This window comes from Aythya ferina, assembly GCF_964211825.1.
Source record: "Aythya ferina genome assembly, chromosome: 2".
NCBI classification, from domain to species: Eukaryota; Metazoa; Chordata; class Aves; order Anseriformes; family Anatidae; genus Aythya; species Aythya ferina.
The window spans coordinates 139,832,824-139,854,583 of NC_140297.1; the positions used below are offsets into that span (position 1 = coordinate 139,832,824).

At 39.9% G+C, this 21,760-nt stretch overlaps 1 protein-coding gene across 3 annotated transcripts; it reads left to right on the plus strand.

The window, feature by feature from the left end:
- Nucleotides 1-3,010: 3,010 nt before the first annotated feature.
- Nucleotides 3,011-20,281, plus strand: ATP6V1C1 (ATPase H+ transporting V1 subunit C1). 3 transcript variants are annotated; one of them, XM_084510604.1, is made up of 13 exons: nt 3,011-3,106; nt 7,724-7,905; nt 9,203-9,270; nt 10,418-10,503; nt 11,290-11,384; nt 13,045-13,136; nt 14,191-14,289; nt 15,698-15,766; nt 16,857-16,949; nt 17,035-17,128; nt 17,622-17,719; nt 18,546-18,672; nt 19,675-20,281. In XM_084510604.1, exons 2-13 carry the CDS (start codon nt 7,774-7,776, stop codon nt 19,768-19,770), a joined length of 1,149 nt encoding a protein of 382 aa, XP_084366730.1. In that variant the 5' UTR covers nt 3,011-3,106; nt 7,724-7,773; the 3' UTR covers nt 19,771-20,281. The 3 variants fall into 3 exon arrangements, with proteins under 3 accessions (XP_084366730.1, XP_084366731.1, XP_084366732.1); XM_084510605.1 differs by lacking the exon at nt 3,011-3,106 and adding an exon at nt 4,316-5,326; XM_084510606.1 differs by lacking the exon at nt 3,011-3,106 and having other exon boundaries at nt 7,857-7,905; nt 10,398-10,503.
- Nucleotides 20,282-21,760: the final 1,479 nt, after the last annotated feature.

The following is a 21,760-nucleotide window of genomic DNA, read 5'->3' on the forward strand; positions in this document are numbered from 1 at the left end:
TTTCGATCTCCAAATCTGAAGAGCAATCACTGTCTGCAGCTGGTAAAAGATCAGGCCTAAAGGGCAGCACTGCCACCCTGCTGCCTCTTGCCTAACTCCTAGGTTAAGGTTTCTTGATTTTAAAGGCCCAGTAATTTCATCTACAAACAGCTCGGTGCACCCTTGTGCACACTCAAGTCAATCTGTGTTTACCCCGTGCGTGTTTTGATGAACAAAAATGAGTTACTCAATTCAAGGCTGAATGTAGGCTTATATGGAGAGTTGGTCTTCTTTGACATAAATTTGTGCTATAGAACTGGGTTCATATGCAATGATTTGAGGGGATAATTATTGTGCTATTTCTTTCACACTTGTGAGTCTTCATAAAAATATCCTTGTCAGGCCAGATGGAGCAATGATATGGATAAGTATGTTTATAAAAATATTAGCAAACATATCTGTTTAATCTATCATACAGCTACTCATATCGTAGCAGCTCCGGTGCTAAATATTCCTTTGCAGTATTCTCCATGACAGCATTTACAATTAGGTTTCTCACTGACAGGTTGCTTAAAGACCATGTTGAAGTTCATTCTTACTGTGTGTTTAGTCTGAGGGTGCTAATATCCTGATTATTTCATTTCTGTTAATTCTTTTTTCCACTGTTGATGTTGTTTGTTTTCTAGTGAAGCGTCACAGGTTGCCTATATGCCTGCTTTGTACCTCTTTGATCTTAATTAATGAAATCACAGATAGTTTTATAAAAACAGCCACATTAGGCAGTGGCAGTTTCTAGGCACTTGTCCTCAGAATCCCCTCCTGCAGTTTTACAAGCCAGTTGTCATCGCGCAGGTCAGAAATGCTTTCTATTCCTCTGTTAAGTACTTTATAGTATCATTTACTAACTACTATGTTTATTTATAGAGGATAATGCCAAGTTTCCGTCTGATAGCTTGGAGCTATGGATCACTCAAAAATCTTATCTCGTTCCAAAAATAACATAGCTAATGACTTGCATTTGCTGGTTGGTGTTGCTATATGGCATATATTGCTACATTTACAGGAAATAGCTTGTAATAATAATGAGAAAGTGTGCCTGTTGCTAGGTTTTACAATAATTTCCACTGAAAACTGATTGAATGTTAATAATTGAGCCATTAAGAAATATTTTTTGATGGAATTTGGAATGCAGGTATTTAAAAATTAGTTTGCACACTTTTAATGTGAGTAAGTTTCTTCCTTACTAAATTATTTTAAGAGTGTGCTTTTTTTAATACTGGTATGAAAAATATTTCTCTAACAAAATTGTACCAGTAGGAGCATGTCTAGGATATTATGAATGGCTGTGGGCAGTTCGGCGATGGGAATATTTTTAGAAGCCTCCGATGGCTGAAGAACAACATGAATGGCTACGGGAAGACTCACTAGCCCCATCAGTTGTTGTTTAACAACATTCATGCTTTGAGCTTGACTAAGCGAAGTCTGGAACAGCTAGATCTATAAATACGGGGGAGAAGACCACTAGACTGGAGGCCTGGAGTTGCTCCCAGAGGCACGAAAGCACATACTCTGCTGGGCTGGGACTCTGTGAAGTCACCTTTTTGGTATCTGCTATCACATCTGTGCCTTCTCTGTGCTGCCAGTGGAAGTTCCCCACGGTCCACCTATGGCTATAGGCTTGTGCTAAATTGTGCCCAGTTGAAAAAAAAATAAAATAAAATAAAATAATGAAAGAATTGCTTGGTTCACCAAAACCAAAAAACCACCGCAGTAGTTGGCTTTTTGTGCTTGGTTCCTGCTTTCTCCAAATAATACTGTGAATTAAGATGGTAAGCAGTTTCAAACAATAAAAGGAATTGACTTCTTTAATAATACAGCAATTTTCAGCCTGGTATTTTTCACTTAGGCATTACAGTGCAAAGTAAGAAACGGGAGTTTTAGTGCCAAAATAAAACTGCAACAGTTTCTTTCTAAATCCGTCTTTTCCCACTCTCCACCTGCCTGCATATTGTCTTCTTTCCCCACTCTTTCACTGAAGATCGATAGCAATAAAGCATTTAAGTACACACATACTGGCAGTATTGATCAGTGAGCTGCCATCACATTTTCCAAGACTGCTTTCCAAGAGTTTACCTGATACAGCCTGACAAACACAGCAGGAATGAACCCATAGGGTTTCAAACCCAAGTAGCCTTCTCTGTCCTAAAAACATGATGATATTTAAGGGTATGGAAGTGCTAGAACGATGGGTCCAGAGGAATGAGGATGAAATGAGAAATGAGGGCTGGAGCCCCTCTCCTATGAGAACAGGCTGAGCGAGCTGGGGTTGTTCACCCTGGAGAAGAGAAGGCCCCGGGCAGAGCTTACAGCGGCCTGCCAGTGCCTAAAGGGGGCTGCAGGACAGCTGGGGAGGGACTCAGTGTCAGGGGGTGTAGGGATAGGGCAAGGGGGAATGGCTTTAAACTAAAAGAGCATAGATTTAGGTTATACATGAGGAAGAAACTTTTTACTCTGATGGTGGTGAGGCCCTGGCACAGGCTGCCCAGAGAAGCTGTGGATGCCCCATCCCTGGAGGTGCTCAAGGCCAGGCTGGATGGGGCTTTGGGCAGCCTGGGCTGGTGGGAGGTGTCCCTGCCCATGGCAGGGGGCTGGAATCAGATGATCTTTAAGGTCCCTTCCAACCCAAACCATTCTGTGACCCTATGTAACGCCTGTCAGCAGCCAAGGCCACCCTGACCCGTACGTGGCTTGGGGTCTCTCGGGCTGTGACCCCCTGCCTCTGGTCACCCCACACCGCAAGCCAACCACAGGGCTACGGGTAAAAAAAAAAAACAAACAAACACGCAAACTTCAGGCTTTTCTCCCTAAACAGCGCCGATGCGTTCACCAATTCTATTTTCCAGCAGGAAAAGCCAACCTCTCCCCGTCCCATCCATTCCCCTCCTTCACCCCCCCAACCCCAAAACCCGCGGGGGCCGAGGCGGGTCTCGAACCCGCGACCCTCGCGCTCTGAGCCCGCCCCGCCCCTCCCCTCCCCTCTCCCCCTCTCCTCGTGACCGGCGCCGCGGCGGTCACGTGACGCGGGGCGGTTGGGCGGGATGGCGCCGTGACGGGGCCGCGGCCGCCGGTGAGGAGGAGGAGGGCGGCGGGGGGGGGGGGGGAGGAAGAAGAACCGGGGGGTGCCGAGGTTTTTGGGGCTCCCCCGCGGCTCCTCCCGCGGCCTGTGGCACCGGGGAGGGCTGAAGGGGAGGCCTCGGGCCCGGCTGCCTCACCGGGAGGGGATTTTGGGGGGGTGGAGGGCGAGAGGCCGGCGGCAGGGGGGGTTTTTGGGGGTAGGGCTGGGGGGAAGATGGCGGCTGGGGGCTGGGCGCTGGGTGCGGGCGCAGGCCGCGGGCACTGCCTCAGCCCTGCCTCAGCCCCGCCGCCGCTCTGGGGAGCTGCAGTGCAAATCCCGTCCTGGCATCGCGGGGTGTGTGCGTCCGAGCCGAAAGGGGTCGCTTGGAGGCTCTGTGGGGCGCGTCAGGGCGTGCTGCCTGGGAGCTTTGGTGTCTGAGGGCCCTTTGCCTCCTCCTGTCCGCCTCTCTAAACGATACAGAAATTAAACCCTGTTAATTATGGCTAGAAATGCGACATCTGTTCAAAATAACATGTCAAACCTATTTCAGGTGTTGGAGTAGCTGCAGTTCAAACCTAGGGGCTTCAGCGGAAAAGCTTCCAGGGGCACGATGTGCCAAGAACAGCGTGTAGATGTAGATGAGTGGCATCTATTCGCCTAGCAGAACGCCCCGGCAGTGTTGGTGTTACATAAAACGCTGTCTGAGGGCTCGTGGAAGTCCTTATTGCGCTTCAAAATCGTGTTGCAGGCATGTTTATGGGAAGGCGTCAAGAGGAATTCAGTGGGACGCCGCTCAGCTCTTCAACCTAGAATGACAGAAAGGGTGTTCTGAGGGATTTGTGGTATTAAGCCCTTAAAAGTGGGAAGTCTCACTTTTTGTGCAAGGTGAAGGGGGGTCAAAGCATCACTGGTCTCATAAGATTTCATTTATTTATTTATTTGAGATGCTGATGCTTCAGTTGATCGGTATGAAAACAATAACTTAATGACCTTGAGGTTTTGTAAGAACCCGTGTGGCTTGCCCAATGCTGTATATAAAGCTAGGATTCCAGAACCTCTTCCCAGAGCTTCTAAACTTTGGTTCAGCCTGGTCTGCAGAGAGACTTTTCTATACGCTTTGCTTCTTATTTTCTTGGCTTAATGGGTTTTCCCCTTTTTCTTTTTTTTCTTCTTTTAATCGTATAGCAATACTTCATGCTTACATTGGTGAGAATATACTTATAATGACATCTCAGAAATTGTTTTATTTTTTGATAGCTTTACCAGACCCAGCAGAATTAGCAGCATGGTTCCTGCTCGCTCAGGATCGCTGTGGTGTAGTATGGAATGAAAGTTAGCTCATGAACTGTGTGCTATAGTGCTGAATATTTTTAAGTTGATGTATTTCTGTGTTGTTGACAATGCCATTTATGAATTTGGACGTCCATTTATGAATGTTTCTGCCCTTTTATGAGTGTATGTCAAATAATTGGAATAGCAAGAATAGCCAGCAGTAATTAGGCAAAACCATCCTATGACAAATTCCACTCAGCAGTATGTTACAAAACAGTGCCTGTCACAGAGGTCCAGGGTGTAAACAAAAGCTCATTTGCCCACTCCGATTGCTGCTTCTAGGTTCTTTCATCGGGTTTGTTATCAAAAAAAAACATAACAGCAGGGACGTCTGGGGAAAAAATGACTGGAATACTGCAGTTAATGCTCACTGGGAGTGAGGAGGGTGAGATGATGGCTGGTAGGCGCTCTTTGTTGGGGTTATCCTCCCAGCTTTTGCCTTAGATACTCTGCTTCAGTTAAAGTTTTCAGTTGTAATAATTAGCTAAGTAGAGAAAAGAAAGGAAGTTAATCACAGGGTTGTTAGAAGAGGATTTGAAATGTTGAATGCCCCTTTGGGGTTTTCTTGGGGTAGGAGGTAACCAGAGGCTAAACAAGATTTGTTTCTGCCAGCTTGTTTTAAAAAACTCACAAGAGGGTTGTAACTTGTGGGCTTTTGTTGTTGTGTTTGTTTTCCCATGTAACTTAGTTTTCAACACAGAATGCTTCAGACTTTCAGTTTAAGTCAGGACTACATCCTTATACAGGCAGTGCTTAGTACAGTGAGACCACAGTGTGGATTGGGCTGGAATTTGGGGGCAATCAGGTCATTTTACAGGTGCAGTTTAAGATTCCACCAAAACTACAGCACTGAGGAGTCTTCTTGGGGCAAGGTGCAGCTAATTCGTGGGCAGTATCCAGGTCATTGCTTGTTATCCATGTAGTTCTGTTGGTAAGGCCAAAACGAGACCACTGATAGATTTTGCAGGCTGCTGAGATGCCAATGCTTGACAGCTTACAAATACCTCTTGACCTAAAGAGAGAATAAGTTTACTACAGCGGTGGATCTCACGGAAGACTACATTCCATTATTTCCAGTTCAAGGGAATAAAATAATAGTTTAGTTTAAAAAACAAAAATACTTGTCAGCATACTTAAATGATCTGAACCCTTGGTATTTCCTGCTTTTTTTTTTTTTTTTTTTTTTTTTTTTTTTTTTTCTCTGGTGCTGTTTAAGTGTAATGGCTTTCATTTTGCAGTGGGCCAATACGTATTTTTGGCTGGCTAGTGGCTGTTTCTGTTTTTCTTACTGTTCTCTTGCACTTCTCCTTTTTCTGCTTCTTGTTCCTTGTTCCCTGTAGTTCTGAGTGCAAACTCCATCTTCCTGACATAGAACAAGCATCCAAACAAACGTTTAAAACTTTTCTGTGAAGCTTTTTTTCCCCATATATGTATTTGAAAATCTTTCTGGGACCATAGAAAAGCCATGATGCTGAAACTAGTCAGTGTGTCTGGCTGGAGTAGTGCCCGGTTGTTGGTCTTTCATGTGTCTGACGGTGTCGGTACTCCTCCCCACTGACCATTTCAAACAATGCTGCACTGAGTGGGTGTCTGGGATGGGGATGATCCCACTTCCCCTGGTTGGTGAAGTGGGACAGAGCTTCTTGGAGACCAGACAGGCAGAGAAAAATGGTGGCGGGAACAGGGAAAAGGTGTTCTGCAGCTTTGTGATTTGTGGAAGTGACAGCTGCCCCGCCTTTGCTTGTTCCATTTGAGCAGTAGAAAAAGATGTTGGTTACTGAGTTGAACAACTCGTTTTTTTCCCCTCTGGTGTTAAGGAATCATGAAGTTCTCTAGTTCACTTTTTTTTTTTTTTTTTAGCATGATTAAATTTTTGCTGCAAGTCTCTCGGGTGTTTGCAGCCAGTTATGTTTATGGTAGACTCGTCAATATTTAGTCTGCACAGTCAGTCCTTGAATACTGACTGTAAAAGATTGCTTTCAGTAATTAAAGTTTTCCAATTATTCTTTGCAATGGATCCATTAAAGGTTTTTTTTTTCCCTGTGAGAGATGTTTAGATTTCTTGTTTCCAATCTGTAGTGCAGAGAATGAGACTCATGGTGAACAAGCAACTGTTTCCTTATCTGGTGTAATCTCTGGAAACTTTATACATTTTCTGGAGGTCTATTTGTGTTTTAGTGGAAAGCATGAGAACACCATGTTCCGTCTGTTTCACTGAACAGGAGCCTTGGACTTCTGTGCTGCAGCTCTTCTGCCTCGTGCGGGGATACTCACTGCTGCCACCTGAACTTCTGCCTTTTATTTAGTCAACATCCATTCCAAAGCCTCTTCTTGTCTTAGCGTAATCGTGTCCAAGCAGAAGCCAATCTAAAGCTTAGGCACTTGAGTGTGTGTGTGAGCTGCAGGGCTGCCTCCGTGCGTGGGTGAAGTTTACTGTAAACTTGGCCGGGTCTTTTATAGGGCCAGGGTTCAGCGAGGCGTAGGAAAACGTAACGTTTGGCATGTGTTAAGGAAGATAATGCACCTAAGTCTCCAGAATAAGAGGAAATTAAATTTTGTTTCACTCCAAAATGTTGATAGTAGACCTCCAGTGGAGGCCCATAACACAGTTAAGTGTTTCCCTAAACAAGCCCTGTAACATAAACTGTGTTTAGTGCTGGTTCTCTTGAATAATGCTAGCATTAGTGTAATTTTATTGGAAGTCTGCAATGACAACGGAGGTACTGAGACTAGAATGGAGCCCCCTTCATGTTGAAATGCTTAGCTGCTGGGAGAGCCCTCTTAGTTTATTCATTTAAGCAAAGTTTGCCTAAAATATATTTAAATGATATACTAATTGACTTCAAAATACTGTTCTAATCTGAAAAGTGATTGCAAAGGCTCTAGTGTCAGAGCTGAAATGTTTCTCTTGCATTTTCTCTCAGAAAGCAGTCTGTTACACAGATCTTGGAGGTTGCACAGAGCTTTGAAAACGTGATTTGGGTCTTGTGTTATTGGATTTATTTTCAGTTAGGTTGCTTATAATCTTCTGTGGAGTTGCAGATGTTAATGTTGCAAGCTCAGCCTTTAACTTGCAGGATGGGCAGTTTAAAAATACTCTGCAACTGTGCAAACGTGATTTGGGAGATAGGAAAAAGTGAATTTGGAACCATGTGATACTCTCGGTAGAATGTCTTCCAGTGGCTAGGACAGCACTTCAATTACATGGAATAGGATGATTTTTCTTCAGGCAAAGCTTTCAATCCTAAACTAATGGCAGATATTTTTTCTTCCATCCCACTTCCTTTCTCCTACTAGCATCTTGCCCCTGTCTTCAGAAGCAGAAAGCATCACGATAAGAGACAAAAATGACCGAGTTCTGGCTGATTTCTGCTCCTGGGGAAAAAACTTGTCAACAGACATGGGAGAAACTACACGCAGCGACCACAAAAAATAACAATCTTTCTACTAATTCAAAGTTCAATATTCCAGACCTGAAGGTACGTAAGCCCCCTGTCACGTCCTAAGAAGTGTTTGTTTGGCATCATGTTTGTTTCTTTAGACTAAAACTGCAGGTGATGAATACTTGCAGACTTTTTAGAGAAAGCAGCTGATGTATTTTGTTGAGTATTTGTGGATCAAAACATTAATTTAAACAATTATCTTTTCTCTGGAATTATAAGAATTTCTCATACTGTAAGGTTTAAAGGTTCATCAAATTGTGTTCTTTCAGCAAATAAAGCAGTTTTTTCCCACAGGAAGCAATTGGGGTCTCATACTGCTAGCAGTAAGCAGGAGAAGAAAATCAGCTTTGGAAATTAAGGTGCAAATGGAGATTTGTGATCTGAGTATTCAGATTACACGGTTTTCTTTCTTTTTTTTTTCTTACACTTCTGATGTGTCTGCTGCTGCTTTGCTGGCTGAGATGCAATGAAATGGCTTGATTTAAAATAGGGCAGATGACCAAACAGCTCCTGCTTTTTCTGTGTCCAGAAGTAGCAATTGTCTCCATCCAACTGAGAGCATTTCAGTGTGACCAGCCAGTGTGTGTTATAGAAAATAGGAAGGAAACCATTTGAACTATTACAGTGAGAAGGGAAGAGAAACAAAATCTGAAAGCAGTTTCTCTTGGTTAACTGCAACTATCAAGCTATAGAAAAGGTAGAAGACAGTGTTTCATCAAGATAAGGTCTGACACCAGAACGTGTCTTGAAGAAAAAAAATTGTGAGCTCAGTTCAATGCTTTGTAAGTGAGAGATTATCAAAATGAAGGGGAAAAAATGCCACCCCTATCTGCCTACAGAATGGTTCAAGTTCAGGTGGCACGCTGCCTCATTCTGCCTCCACTAGGGAACAGGCCCAGAGCACACGCTGTCTTAGAGCATCTTCCATCTGCCGTAAGTTATCATTCATCTTTAGACCATCCTGAGTTATTTCAGGAGATGTAGCCCCTCTTCTTACATCTACTAATCCAGTTGGTGTCAGTCTCTTCCCAGGAGCTCTGTGGATGTGAGTTAGGATGACCTTCAACCTATAGGGTGCCTACAGTATTTAGAGAAGTTATTGCAGAAAACTCATGTGGCCCACTAGGGTTATTAACGATTGGTTTTGTTTCTACTCTTTTTATTTCCTGTGAACTAAAATTATTCCTAAAGGGAGCAGAGTTTGAGCATACCTTAAATTTATATACCACGGGGAATAGTCTGGCTTCTGTGTATGTAGTTAAACTCTTTTAGGGGTGTTTTCTTTTTCTAGGTTTGTATGCAGTTGCTAATGCATTTTGATTTTTCCTTCTAGGTTGGGACGCTGGATGTTTTAGTTGGTCTGTCAGATGAGCTGGCTAAACTGGATGCATTTGTGGAGAGGTAACAGTTTATTTTTACTAGCATGTATAATATTTGAACACTGATACGATGCTTTGCCAATCCTTAATGATTTACGGGCTATTTTCAAACTTTTTAGGTTTCATAGTGATCCTTTGTATGCAGTCAACAAGCCAATTTCAGTAGGCTAAGCTGATGTTTTTCCTAGTATCTGTGCTTGGGGGAGACGCTTCTCATGGAATAGTGGGACATGGATGAAGGTTCTCCCTTCATCATCTCCCCAAGTTCTCCCTGTAGTAGTGCTGTGTGGTGCCAGATTCTGTAGAGCTGGTCAGAATTGAGCATGGCAGCTGCAGGAAGTGATGGTGAGATGGAGTAAAATGCATTTTAGCAAGTTAGAGTACTGTTTACAGGCTTCAGGAAGGTAACATGTTTCTTAACCCACTGAGATGATTATACAGCCTCAAAATTTAAATACAAAGGACGTTTATCTTGAAGAAACTAATGGTCCTTTGAAAGTGATTTTTGAGCTAATATAACATAGCCAGAACTTGTGGAGCTATCTTCTGTTTCAAGGAGAGAAGTATTAAGTAGTTGTTTTTAAACAGAATAGGAAAATGTTTGGCATGGCACATGTGAGTAATGTTAAACATTAGCTTTTTTGGTGGAGAAGGCAGGTCTTACGCCTCAGATCTCATGAGGGCTTTGGGCTGGGATTTCTCTATAGCTCTTTGGTTTTCTTTCATTTTTCATTGTCACAGTTGCCTTGTGTTTAATTTTTATTATTGATGGTTTCTACCTCACTACATATTTTGAGAATGGGGTTAGGATTTTGAAACAGCCACAGATTTGAAAGAAGAAAAGGAGGGGGTAAAAATTTGGAGTATAGTGGGATTACATTTGGAAGTGTCAACCTTTGTTCCCTGGAGGCAAGGGAAGTATCTTCAGCCTGTTGAGAACCGATGAGAGCAGTGCTTGAGAATGATTTAAATAAATTGAGATGTGTTTGAATTGGTCTCTTTCAGATAGCAAGCCCAGTTGGTACTCTTGAAAAGCTTATGTGTTCAACGTTTTATACCTGATTCAATCTCTTAATTTCCAGACAATTTCAGATGAGTTTTAGGAATAGTGTTTCTCAAAATGGCAATTTTTTTTTCTTTTTTTATTAGCTTTATCTTTCATTTTTCAGCGTTGTGAAAAAGGTGGCCCAGTATATGGCTGATGTTCTGGAAGATAGTAAAGATAAAGTTCAGGAAAATCTTCTGGCTAATGGAGGTAAAGTGTTAACCATAATATGCAAATCCTAAGAGCAGTAGGAGGGAAGGCGGTGATCCAGACACACACTTAATGCTGCTTCTGTTTGATGTTCTGAAAGCCTAGTTTAGGTATGGAAATATGTTTTCCCATGGGTTATTTATCCTGAAAGGAATGATAGAATCCAAAATAGCGAGAAATTACAGATCTGCATATTAAATACTCACTCGTAGAAGCCTTTTGATCCTTTAAGGCTATTGTCAGAAGTTTTGGGTGGAGCATAAAAATGGCTGTTACTGGTCATTGAAAACATTTTTTGTACTGGTCTGTCATCTGAATACAGATGATTTTTTGTAAGGTGTGTTGGAGAGAGGTTAGTATGAATGGAAACATGAAAACAAATGCAGCAATTAACGCAATTATTCTAAGAGAAGGGCTCAGGGTAGTCTCTCCTGTAGTTTTACAAAACTGCTGCTTCAGGTGAGCCATGTAACAGTCGTAACCCTGCCTTCTCCCAGCCATTTTTCATACGAAGCAAAATAATGGCTGATTTTGTCTGTGTTTCTCCAGCCATCATAGTTACTAGTAAATACCATTTTTGGGTCTACAAAGATGGAGAGATACCAATGTCTGAAGGCAGAGGTCACAGAAAACTTAAGATTTTGGTAGCTTATTTTCAGATTTCTTAAGCAACAGGGTACATACATGTGAAGGTCTACAACAGGCTGTTATAGTACTCTTCTGTTACAGTACTCCTAAATCAGTCCTCTTATTGTGTCTTAACAAAGTCCCCCTTCAAAATTTTAGTTGACTTGGTCACCTATATCACAAGGTTCCAGTGGGATATGGCCAAATATCCGATCAAGCAATCCTTGAAGAATATTTCAGAAATTATTGCAAAGGTAAGGTCGTTTGTTTTATAAAACATTTTTGCTTGAGTTATTTTATGCGCGTTGTGAAATACTCAAAGTTTTTTTTTCCTGCCGGGATGCTTGTGCTTTTAACAACTTCTTCCTGGTGCAGACAGGTGTGCTTGTGTGTTACCATAAACAAGGTCGCTGTATAACAAAGTGGTGTAGCTGTTAAGAAAGATTTATTTTGTAAAAATAAAATCTGGATACCCAAGTTGAAGTGCTGTTTGTAGTATCCTGAAGTGGTGTACGCCAGCAGAATGTTTTGTCAACAGCCAGGGCACAATTAAAAGGAGAGTTTCTTAACTACATGCTCAGATACGTGCCCCTGGCAATTCTCACGTACTTGTACCTACTTACTGTGGTGGAGGAGAGAGTAGGCAGTGGTATAATGCCGGAGCAATGCTGCACCAAGTTCTTACAGCTACCCAACTGTTAGCTAAATACATTGATATTTTAAAAATAAGTCATTGTATAGGCTGATAGAAGTATGAGTGGATATTTGAGAACTATTTATTACTTTGTTTTGTGTTTTCCAACTTGCTGCCAAACAGCCTAACTGGGAATTAACTATTTTTGCAGTTATTCCAGTTAAGCCTGGAGGATGTGTTTGAGAAAGGTGGCTTACTTGAGGAGGAATGGCAAGCCAAATATAAGTCAGTCTGAACAGTGAAATAGTTACAATTTTAATATAAGAGTTTTGAAGATGATCAAAGGGTACCAGAGTCATAAAATGGAGAATGCTATTAATACTTAAATAGACAAATGCATTTTTTGTCTGAAATACTGTTTGTGTCTACCCTGAAGCTGGCCCTGTGCAATTCCAGACATTCTTAAGTATATAAACTGAAAATATCTGTAAAATAGATTTTCCTGTATATGTGTAAACCATTGCCAATATAAAACAGCAGCAGGTGACTTGATGAAGGCAAATGGTGGTAGAATTTCTATTTTTCTTTGAAAGTGTACAAAATTGGAAATAACTTCAGAAAAAAGTGGTAATACTTAGAATTGTAAATAGCAGCCATTTGGAATCAGATAGGTAATGCATTTAGTTGATACTCTTATCTTTCAGAGTGAGCAAGGCTATTCATCTCAAGGAAAAGTGCAAGAAAAAACATGTAATAAGCAAATACAGTGCAGCAGAGTCTCATCTTAAGTTGTAGATTATGAAAAGCATTGTTGGTTTGCAATACTTCATGCTTGATTTGCTGCTCATAAGACTATACCATCATTTTTGCCACTGAAAGTCTTGAGAGGAAAGTGTGAAAACCAGCTGAAGGACAGGTTAGCCAGTGTTAACCAGTAAATTTGTATCACAGTGTGAAGGTAAACTTCAATAATCTTTTCTGTCAGCTGAGCTGGAGGGTGGTGACCTCAAGCTGGTGGAGTTGATCAGCTCGGTGCAGTAGCATGTCCGGTTGATACCAGAAGAGGATGTGTAATTCTTATTATTGGTTCATTTTCCTTTATAGGAATTCTAACCCAAAATTTTCTGAGTCTTGAGGGAAGCTTGTTAAGCCTTAGAGAAATAAGCGTTTTAGCTTGTGTATTTTTCATCAAGTTCTTGATAGCAGATGAAAGATCTAAGCTTTGAAATTAAGAAATCATTTAAAAACTCAGTTCTTTAGATGCTTTTTTGATCTTCAAGGGAGTAAACCAGATTGACAATGATCTTAAAGCAAGAGCCTCGGCATACAATAATCTAAAAGGGAATCTTCAGAATTTGGAAAGAAAGAATGCGTAAGTCACATTTAATTTTTTTGTTAATGCAATGCAGGAAAACTTTCTAACCGTGAAAACTTAGTAATGTGTGAAGAGGTACTGGCTCTAAGCTTGATGTGTTTTTGAGGCATTTATCAATCTTGAGTAGTATATGCAATAGAAGGATGCTTATTGCCAGCTGACTTTCTGGTAATAACTCATTTGTGATTGGCAAGTGATAGTGAAATACACAAAAGCATGTACAAACTGTATAAATTGCTGAAGCCCTCAAGAGAAGCTTGCTGTTAAAGCGGTGTGTAACACTGCTACTTACATGTCTGGCTAAACAGTGAAGTTTTCCCCTTCATTCCAATTTATGCTCTAAACATATCTATATTAATTGGGGTTCTTCCCTCAAAAGCAACCAGCAGAGAGACAGCTGTTGCATACATGCAAGTGATGATAAATTAAAAGAGGACCGCATGCTGCCTTGTCATGTACACATGATGAGTAGTCGAGATACAGCAGTTCTGTCCAAATATGGTTGATTAATTTGATTCAGCCCTGCCATTATCGTTAATGGTGGCTCATTCAGGTCTGTGGGTCAGAATAACGATAGCTGTTTCATGAGGGAGCCATAAGTTCCTTGTTAAGCCGTGGTAATCTGTCGGCTAAGCCCCATTAAATCTGTGTAGGTTCTTGTTCTTTTGAGAATAAGGCAACGTGCTGCTGCTTTAAATTATCATTGGGGTTCTGTATGTAGGTCTGCAGTAGCTTGGTTGTAACTGAGGTTCCATATACTGGCCTTCAGAGTGAATTAATGGTTCTTGTGGTCTTGGATCACTTTTAAAAAGAGTTCAGAGTTTGGGGAATATGGAAATGACACTCAGCACTGAGTGGGCTACTGATTAAAAAGTAGTGAGCTACTGATAAAAACTTTTGTATATATAACATTCATGTAAGGACACTTTGTTTGCTCTGCCATACTGAATGCTTAAATGAAATATGTTACACTTTCAAGCAATAGAAACTGTTGTCTATACCAGCTCAATTCTTAAAGGTGTTTGCTCTGATTGTCTTTGTTTCTCTACAGAGGAAGCTTGCTAACCAGAAGCCTTGCTGATATTGTAAAGAAAGAGGACTTTGTACTTGATTCAGAATACTTGGTCACATTATTAGTGATTGTACCAAAGTAAGTTTATTGCTTGTCTGAAGAGCAGGATAAAATAATAAATGTAAATCAAGCAATAGACCCCATAATCCTACACTACTGTAGGAAAGGATGCCTGAATTGCTTTGAGTTTTCATGGATATACAAACAAAAACATTTGGACGCCTACTGCAAATGAACCCGTGTGCCTATATTCCATTGTTTGTAGGAGCTCACCATAAGCAATGCTGAGTGCTCATGAGTTTCTTTGAGAAACTGGGAATATAGACTTAGGTCTCTTATTAGCCATGGTGGTTCATGCTGCAGAAAGTATCCTTATGAAAATACTGAGTGAAAACATGAGTTGTTTTCCATTCGAATGTTTAGTGGTAGAATTACCCAGTTTAGCTCTATGTCGGCTTTCCCCATTTAGTTAACAAAGTGAACCCTTTTCTTCTTTGCTCCCCGTTTTTTCAGGTTGTGAGAATACTGCTCATGTATTTCTGTCTCTACCAATGCAATAGTGCTTATGTCATGTTAAATCTTTAACAAGAAACTTTAAAACAAACCTGAGGAACAGCCTGTTCCTCATCTGAAATGACAACAGATCTGAAATAAAACAATAAAAAAAAACACTCTTTTCCCTGGCCAAGGAAAGTTGTGATACATATGTCTTTAAAACTCTTGTAGTTGAGAAAATGGCAAAGCTTTGGACAGCTCGTTCTGCTTTGTAGTGCTAGCCTGTCTCCCTGGAGATGGGCATAAGGAGAGAGTTTCTAACTTGTGAAGATAGCGTGTGGGCTGTTTATTGCGTGCAGTTGTAGTCTGTCATGTGTAAAACTCTGGTGAAGGCAAAACAGGTGCAGTAGTTTTAGCAGAAAACTGGTGGCTAGTATACATCAGCTGTTATTTTTCTTTTACCTTTGACTTATTTTTGGTGATTTAGGTGTAGAATCCCTTCACCACCAGCTACAGAAAGGCAGGGCTTCCCAAATTCTCAGTGGTCTCTTAGGCAAGTGCAGGACTTTGGGGAACCTGCTTGTAATTGTGGAAGTAGTATTCCCTTCAGTAACTCAGACGAGCAGAGCTGCGTGAGGAGTTTCTGATAAACCTTGACAGTTAAGTTCATTTGGTCCTCTGACAACTATATTGAACAATGACTGATTTCATTTTCTCATTCCTTGACTTCAGTAATTGTATACCTGTAAACTTCTATGAGGACTGAAGATAAAGTATTTCTCACTTTGGCTAATGTAGTTTATTTAGCAATAATCCTAAAAAATGGTATGAGGAGAATTGTCCCTGATGCCTTGTGTATTTTTAACAACCTATACCTGGATTGGAAGATGTGATAATTAATTGTTTTTAACTTTAAAAAAAATCCTTGATGTACTAATCTAAGATTTTATTCTACAATGCTAACAGTAATCGCAACCTGTGTGCTCTCTAGGTTGAACTATAATGACTGGGTTAAGCAATATGAAACGCTAGCAGAGATGGTTGTACCACGTTCCAGCAAGTAAGTTGTCAGATGTTAGATCTCACATTTGCTTGTGTTACGTTTTTTTGATCTTTATCTGTATTGACTTTAAATTCTAAAGATTAGTCTAAAGCTTGTCAAAATGTCTAGCTTTATAGTTTTATCTGAGTCAATCAAGCTTGATTATGTTGTTGCGTGCTAACAAAGGCCCTGGGTACCAGACTGGTGCTGATGTTTATGATGGGGAAGAGGAATGCCAGGATTTGATTAACAGGGTGAAGCCACTTTAGCAACTTTGTTACCACATCAAAAATAAAGTCAACATGTAGCATAAAGCATTGATGTGGTGTTAATTTAAATTGACAGTTGGGTTTTGATAGGGTAGATCTGATACTACCAACTCTATGCCACTTACAAAATCTGAGCTTGCTCTGCCTTACGTCACATTTTAGTTGGATCAACTTCAGCTTAGATCTCCTAATGATTCTGATTTACTTACTGGGGAAACTATCACATAGGGATGGGTAAAGAAGAGGTGACTTGTTCAATACAAGTGTTATAAATCACTTTGAGAAAAAATATGGCGTTGAGGAACAGTCTAAATCTCTGAGGCTTTTTCCTCAAGGTGAACTCTCAGAATAAGCATTATATTGAAGTATAAAATAGTGAATCTTGGCATCTTCTTTAAAGTATAAGTAACACTTTCTAATCAACTTCTGTTGTCTTAATTTGAGTTCTTCTGTTTTTCAAATCCATTTCCTTTTTCTTTAGAACATACATTTCCAGTAATTCTGTAGTCTAAATTTTTTGGTACTAAACTAACTTCAATTCCCTTTCCAGTAAAATAATTTTAACTTGCTCAAATAAATAGGCATGTATGAAGCGCTTCTGAGTGGCAAAGTGTCTGAACGTGAAATATAAAGTGTCACTCTTTACTGAGGGAGTAATTAAGAGTGGTTGCTAAAGCTTCAGTTACTTTCTGTAGAGAGTGTTTAATTTGTGAAGTAATCCCATGTGATTATCTGCATCTATGTTCCTGCCTTAGTAGCAATAAAGTACAACTTAACCTATTGTATTTCAGATCTGTAGTGACTTGAACCTTAATAATTCTGACTTTTTTTCTGTGTAGTGTACTTTTTGAGGATCAAGATAGTTACCTTTGCAATGTCACCTTATTCAGGAAGGCAGTGGATGACTTCAAGCATAAAGCAAGAGAATATAAGTAAGGCTTATTTTGTATGTTCCCTCTTGTGCTGTGAAGCATCTCTAGATAGCCACTTCTGATCTTTATTCACTTCTAAATGCAGATTTATGGTCCGTGACTTCCAGTATAATGAAGAAGAGATGAAGGCTGATAAAGAAGAAATGAATAGGCTGTCAACTGACAAGAAGAAACAGTTTGTAAGTTGTATAAACTAGTCATTATAGAAACCTGAGATGTCTCAGACGTGTTAATGCTGCATAATGACTTCATGAGCTTGTGATTCTGAGAACATATTGCTGGGATGACATGACACATAGTCAGCCTGCAGCCCAGCTAATCTGCTCAGGGATAGCTGAGTTGCTCTTAACTGTGTTGAACCAAGTGCTGGGATTGCAGCTGATAGTACGTGACGTTTGAAAACGGACAAACATTTGAATGAAATAATCAGATATTGTTGAAATGGTCCTTAATATAGTTAGCCCATGGACAGGTGGGATGGGGTACTGAAGAGACAACAGAGTTCTTGTGAAATTCATCTTTACTTTGTAGAAAACTACCCTTGACCCATTGTATCAATAGTGTGAACTCTGCCTTTAAGTTATCTTTATATTATGATATAAATAATGAGTATTTGCTTAAACATGCCCAACTGTCTGATTCTTCTTCATAAGATTTTTTTCTCTTTCACAGGGGCCTCTGGTTCGGTGGCTGAAAGTTAATTTCAGTGAAGCTTTCATTGCATGGATTCATGTGAAAGCACTACGAGTTTTTGTTGAATCTGTTCTAAGGTAATGAGACAGACCTGAGCAGTAAATTCTTGCAAAGTTTAGGAATGGAAAAAGCACATCTAGCTCAGCTTTAGTAGCCTGAGGTTTGTGAATGCCAGCCTTCCAGGAAGGAGTAAACAAAGGCGAAGGGTAGGATGCAAGAATAGTTGATGACATAGCTCTTGCTTCCAGTTGTGGAACATTTGAAGTAGATAATCGCGTGTTGTTCGCCCAGTGCTTGATAAAAGTTGTAGGTACTCTGCTATTATCTGTTTTTTCAGAGTGGAAAGGACTTGGTCAGAAAATGTAAAGATTTTTTTAGTTTTGGTAAAAGAGTTGCTAAAAAGAAAACAATCGGAGGAAGAAAAATGCAAAGCAACTTGCAATTTAGTCTGTTTTTCATAGCCATTACGGGCAGGTTTTGAAGACAAACTCAAGTAAAGAAAACAGTTGGACTTAGTTTGAATATTGGCAAATGTTTCCACGTATCTAGAAAGGAGGGTGGAATAGAGACTAGATTCTCCACCTAGTGGCATAAGCAAAGCCTTGCAAGTAGATTAATGGGAATGTTCAAAATTTAGTCCAGACTTCAGGTATAACTTTTTGAGTTGTGCTAAGCATTCAGGAATTTTAAGGCATTTAGACATCTGTACTGTTATTTTAAACTTGAAGACAGAAGTTCCACTTTACACCTTATTATGAACTGTAGAATCAGAATGATTTTATGAAAATGAGTAGACTTCCCTTGTCAGCAATAGGATTCTTTCTCAAAGTAAAATAAAACTTTTGAAATGGTAAAAGAAGGTTTATTTCAGCATTTTCATAGTTGTCTGATTAACTTTTTCAGGTATGGTTTGCCGGTTAACTTCCAGGCCATGCTGCTTCAGCCTAATAAGAAAACAATGAAAAAACTGAGGGAGGTTTTGTATGACTTATACAAACACCTTGACAGCAGTGCAGCAGCCATTATTGATGTAAGTATTCTTGTAACTGCTACTCCCATGCAGTATTAGGTTTGTTCTGTCTAAACAAAAGTTAACTAGCCTATCTAAAAAGCTACATCTCTCCATATTTTTCACTTCTCTCACAGTACAGAAAACTATCTCCTTATAAAAATAACACCTCTACCTTAACATTTTTGCAAAGGAAGATAGTATTTAAAGTTGCAACTAATGCATTTGAAGAGTTGTCTAATGTAAAAGTCCCAAATCACTTCTTCTTACTGCATTCTTCCCTACTACCAATGAAAAGATGCCTTACAGGCTGGATACATGTTCACATTCTCAAAGAATTCAAATAAAGTCAACTTTGATCTGAAACTAGGCTTAAGGAACTTGAAGTCATCCTTTCCACCTGTAGAGGCGTCTTGTTCTCATGTTTAAAGCTGGTTTGCTGGGAAGCTTATTTTACCACCTTCATTTTGTATTGGAAAGCCGTGCTTTTCATAGTTAAATAAGTAAAGATAGACTACGTGATGAGTTTAGCTATATTTAAAAAAATAATAATAATAAATGATAGTTCTTAAAGTTATATTTATTGTATTTTTTTTTCCAAAGTATTTCAAGGACTTTTTTTTGGGGTGGGAATGTAAGACGAGGTGAAAATGGGAAGCTAAGTTTCATGTAACTTCTTGGATCACTCAGTACCCTATAACTGGCTGAGTTTAACAGTAGTAAAACATAATTGCAGTCCTTTGCTTTCCCTTTAGTGGCAGTGTTTACTATAGCAACAGATGTGAATTATGGATACAAAGCTACTTAGTTTCTGTAAAAGCCCTTGTTTCATTTTGAAAAATAGGTTAATATTTGTCCAAGTTCTAACTTGTTGTATGTTGCTTAAACAGTCACTTGAACGTGGAAGTTTAAGCTTGAAGTCTTGCCCGTCCTATTTGTTTCTCAAACATGAATGCTTTAATCTACTTCTGAATAGAAATTTGAGTTGTAAGAGTGTAACTGGCTTCCAAACTTTACTTGCAGGCAACTATGGATATTCCAGGCTTAAACCTCAGCCAGCAGGAGTACTACCCATACGTGTACTACAAGATTGATTGCAATTTACTGGAATTCAAGTAAAAGTTCCCTAACATGACAATCCTCTGTATTGGTGTAAACAAACTGAAGTGAGGGTGAAGTACAGTAATACCTTTAACACTCTACTAATCACATGCTTGCTTCATATGTTAGGTGAATTTTACCCACAGTGGTCCATCTCCAGACATTTTCTTTTTAAAGGAAAGTGTAGGCAATCTGCTTTTAACAATTATGTCTGTAAATGTATATTGAGAGAACTGAAGTATTTATAAACAGAGTGATTTATTTAAGGAAAAGGTCATTCCTCTTTCATGTGGTGATCTGTATTAATTCCATTTCCCATTGTTTATTAAAAAAATTGTTTACAGAACAATAGTGTAAATGTTTATGGCCATTCTGTTTGATTTAGTAAATACACTTGTGTTAACATTGTTGAACTGTGATGTAAAGTATGTAAGATTGGTAAGAAATTGTGCTTTTTGAATGTTGTACAATTACAATCGAAGCACTGTAAACACACAGGGAAAAAAATAAACATACCTGTGCAAATGTCTCCCTTTCTTGTGCAGCATCTAACTACAGGTGTCTGTGTCTAAACTGAAGCAATATATTAAGTCTTAAAACCTGTGCTGCATCCTGTGTGCAGTGGTGCAGAATTGCCACTGACTTCAACACAAATAATTTTAAGAGTTGCAGGTATTTCTCTTGCTTTGTGCAGAAATACTCCACCCACCAGACCTGCATGTGGATGTTTTTTACACTGATATCTTCATGACCTTAAGGAAAAGACTTGAGATAATTATTAGGAAGATGACTGTAAGGTGGGATGCTAACAAGCTGGGATGATAGGGAGTCTTTTTGATAATTCTTCGCTCTTTTCATTCAGTTGCAGCCTGGGACCACTTTGAGTTATTACATTTCTCCTTTGCTTCTCTGTGTGTGTTTGTGGTGTGTGTGTGGTATCCTTTCCTATCCTTACAAAGCAAATGACAGCTTCCATTGAATGGAGATAGAGAGGGGTGGTTTATTCCCATTCCAATTATCACACCCATTGCAAATACATTATATATTCTAGCTGCTAAGTATGTAAAGAAAAAAACAACACACCACATCTCCAGTACCCTTTAAAACTGACTTGAATTAAGATTGAGGTTGTAAATGCTGGATTTTTTTCTAATTTTGTTAGAAGCAGTTTTGAGAAATTTATCTTTAAGCCCACAGTGAATCTCTGATTACCAAAAGGAGAGGCTAGCTTTTGAATGCAAGAGTTGCATCTAGCTGCTGCTAATGAACTGGGATTCTGAAGTCTATACAAAAAAAAAAATCTTAATCATATTTGCTTTCATTTTTACATATGGTCATTTGTACAGCTAAAATGGAAAAACTTAACATCAAGTAGTCAGTTGTACTTCTACTCCCATGCTCTCTCCCTTCCTTTACAGAAGGTAACAGCTCTTCACTGCCTTGACCAGGTTTTTAAAGTGTGTGAGCAAATTTAAGGTTTTCCCTTTTTCAGTCAGATCCTCCCCTGTATAGATCAATGTTTGAATATTGGCTCTTATAATTATTGTGTACGTCGTTGTCTTGGGTCTGAGCTCACTGTAACTGTGTAATGAACTGCTTAGGGCAAAGTTCCATTTCCCTCCCCCAGAAACAGCATTTAATCCTGTTTTGGTGATCACAGGAGACTAAACAGATCACAGGCTAAACACTTCTCTCTGTTCTTCATTTTAGTTCTTTTTGATTGTGTTTTCAAAACACTTCTACAAGCAAGAGCAAGGAAGCAGCGCAGAAACAGCTTTCCTGTACTCCTTGACCTGTTCAAGGTAGCTAGTGCCTGCTGAAGCAGCACTGGAGTCTTCTGAAATGAAGAAGTCCTTGAGGCAGGAAGCAAGAGGCAGCTGGACAACAGAAAAAGAAACCCACCTTCTCCTTTTTATCTCAGGCTCGACTTCACACCTTCATTCCTCACTCTTCTACTTCTGTTGCCTCTCTCAGCAGCGCAGGGTGGATGGGGAATGAGGGGTTACAG

Excerpts from the sequence above, each read along its gene's own strand:
- ATP6V1C1 (XM_084510604.1), top strand. The coding sequence starts at position 7,774 with ATGACCGAGTTCTGGCTGATTTCTGCTCCTGGGGAAAAAACTTGTCAA. Across the intron at positions 13,137-14,190 it reads AATTTGGAAAGAAAGAATGC|AGGAAGCTTGCTAACCAGAA; the intron begins GTAAGTCACATT and ends GTTTCTCTACAG. Across the intron at positions 17,129-17,621 it reads CTGACAAGAAGAAACAGTTT|GGGCCTCTGGTTCGGTGGCT; the intron begins GTAAGTTGTATA and ends TCTCTTTCACAG.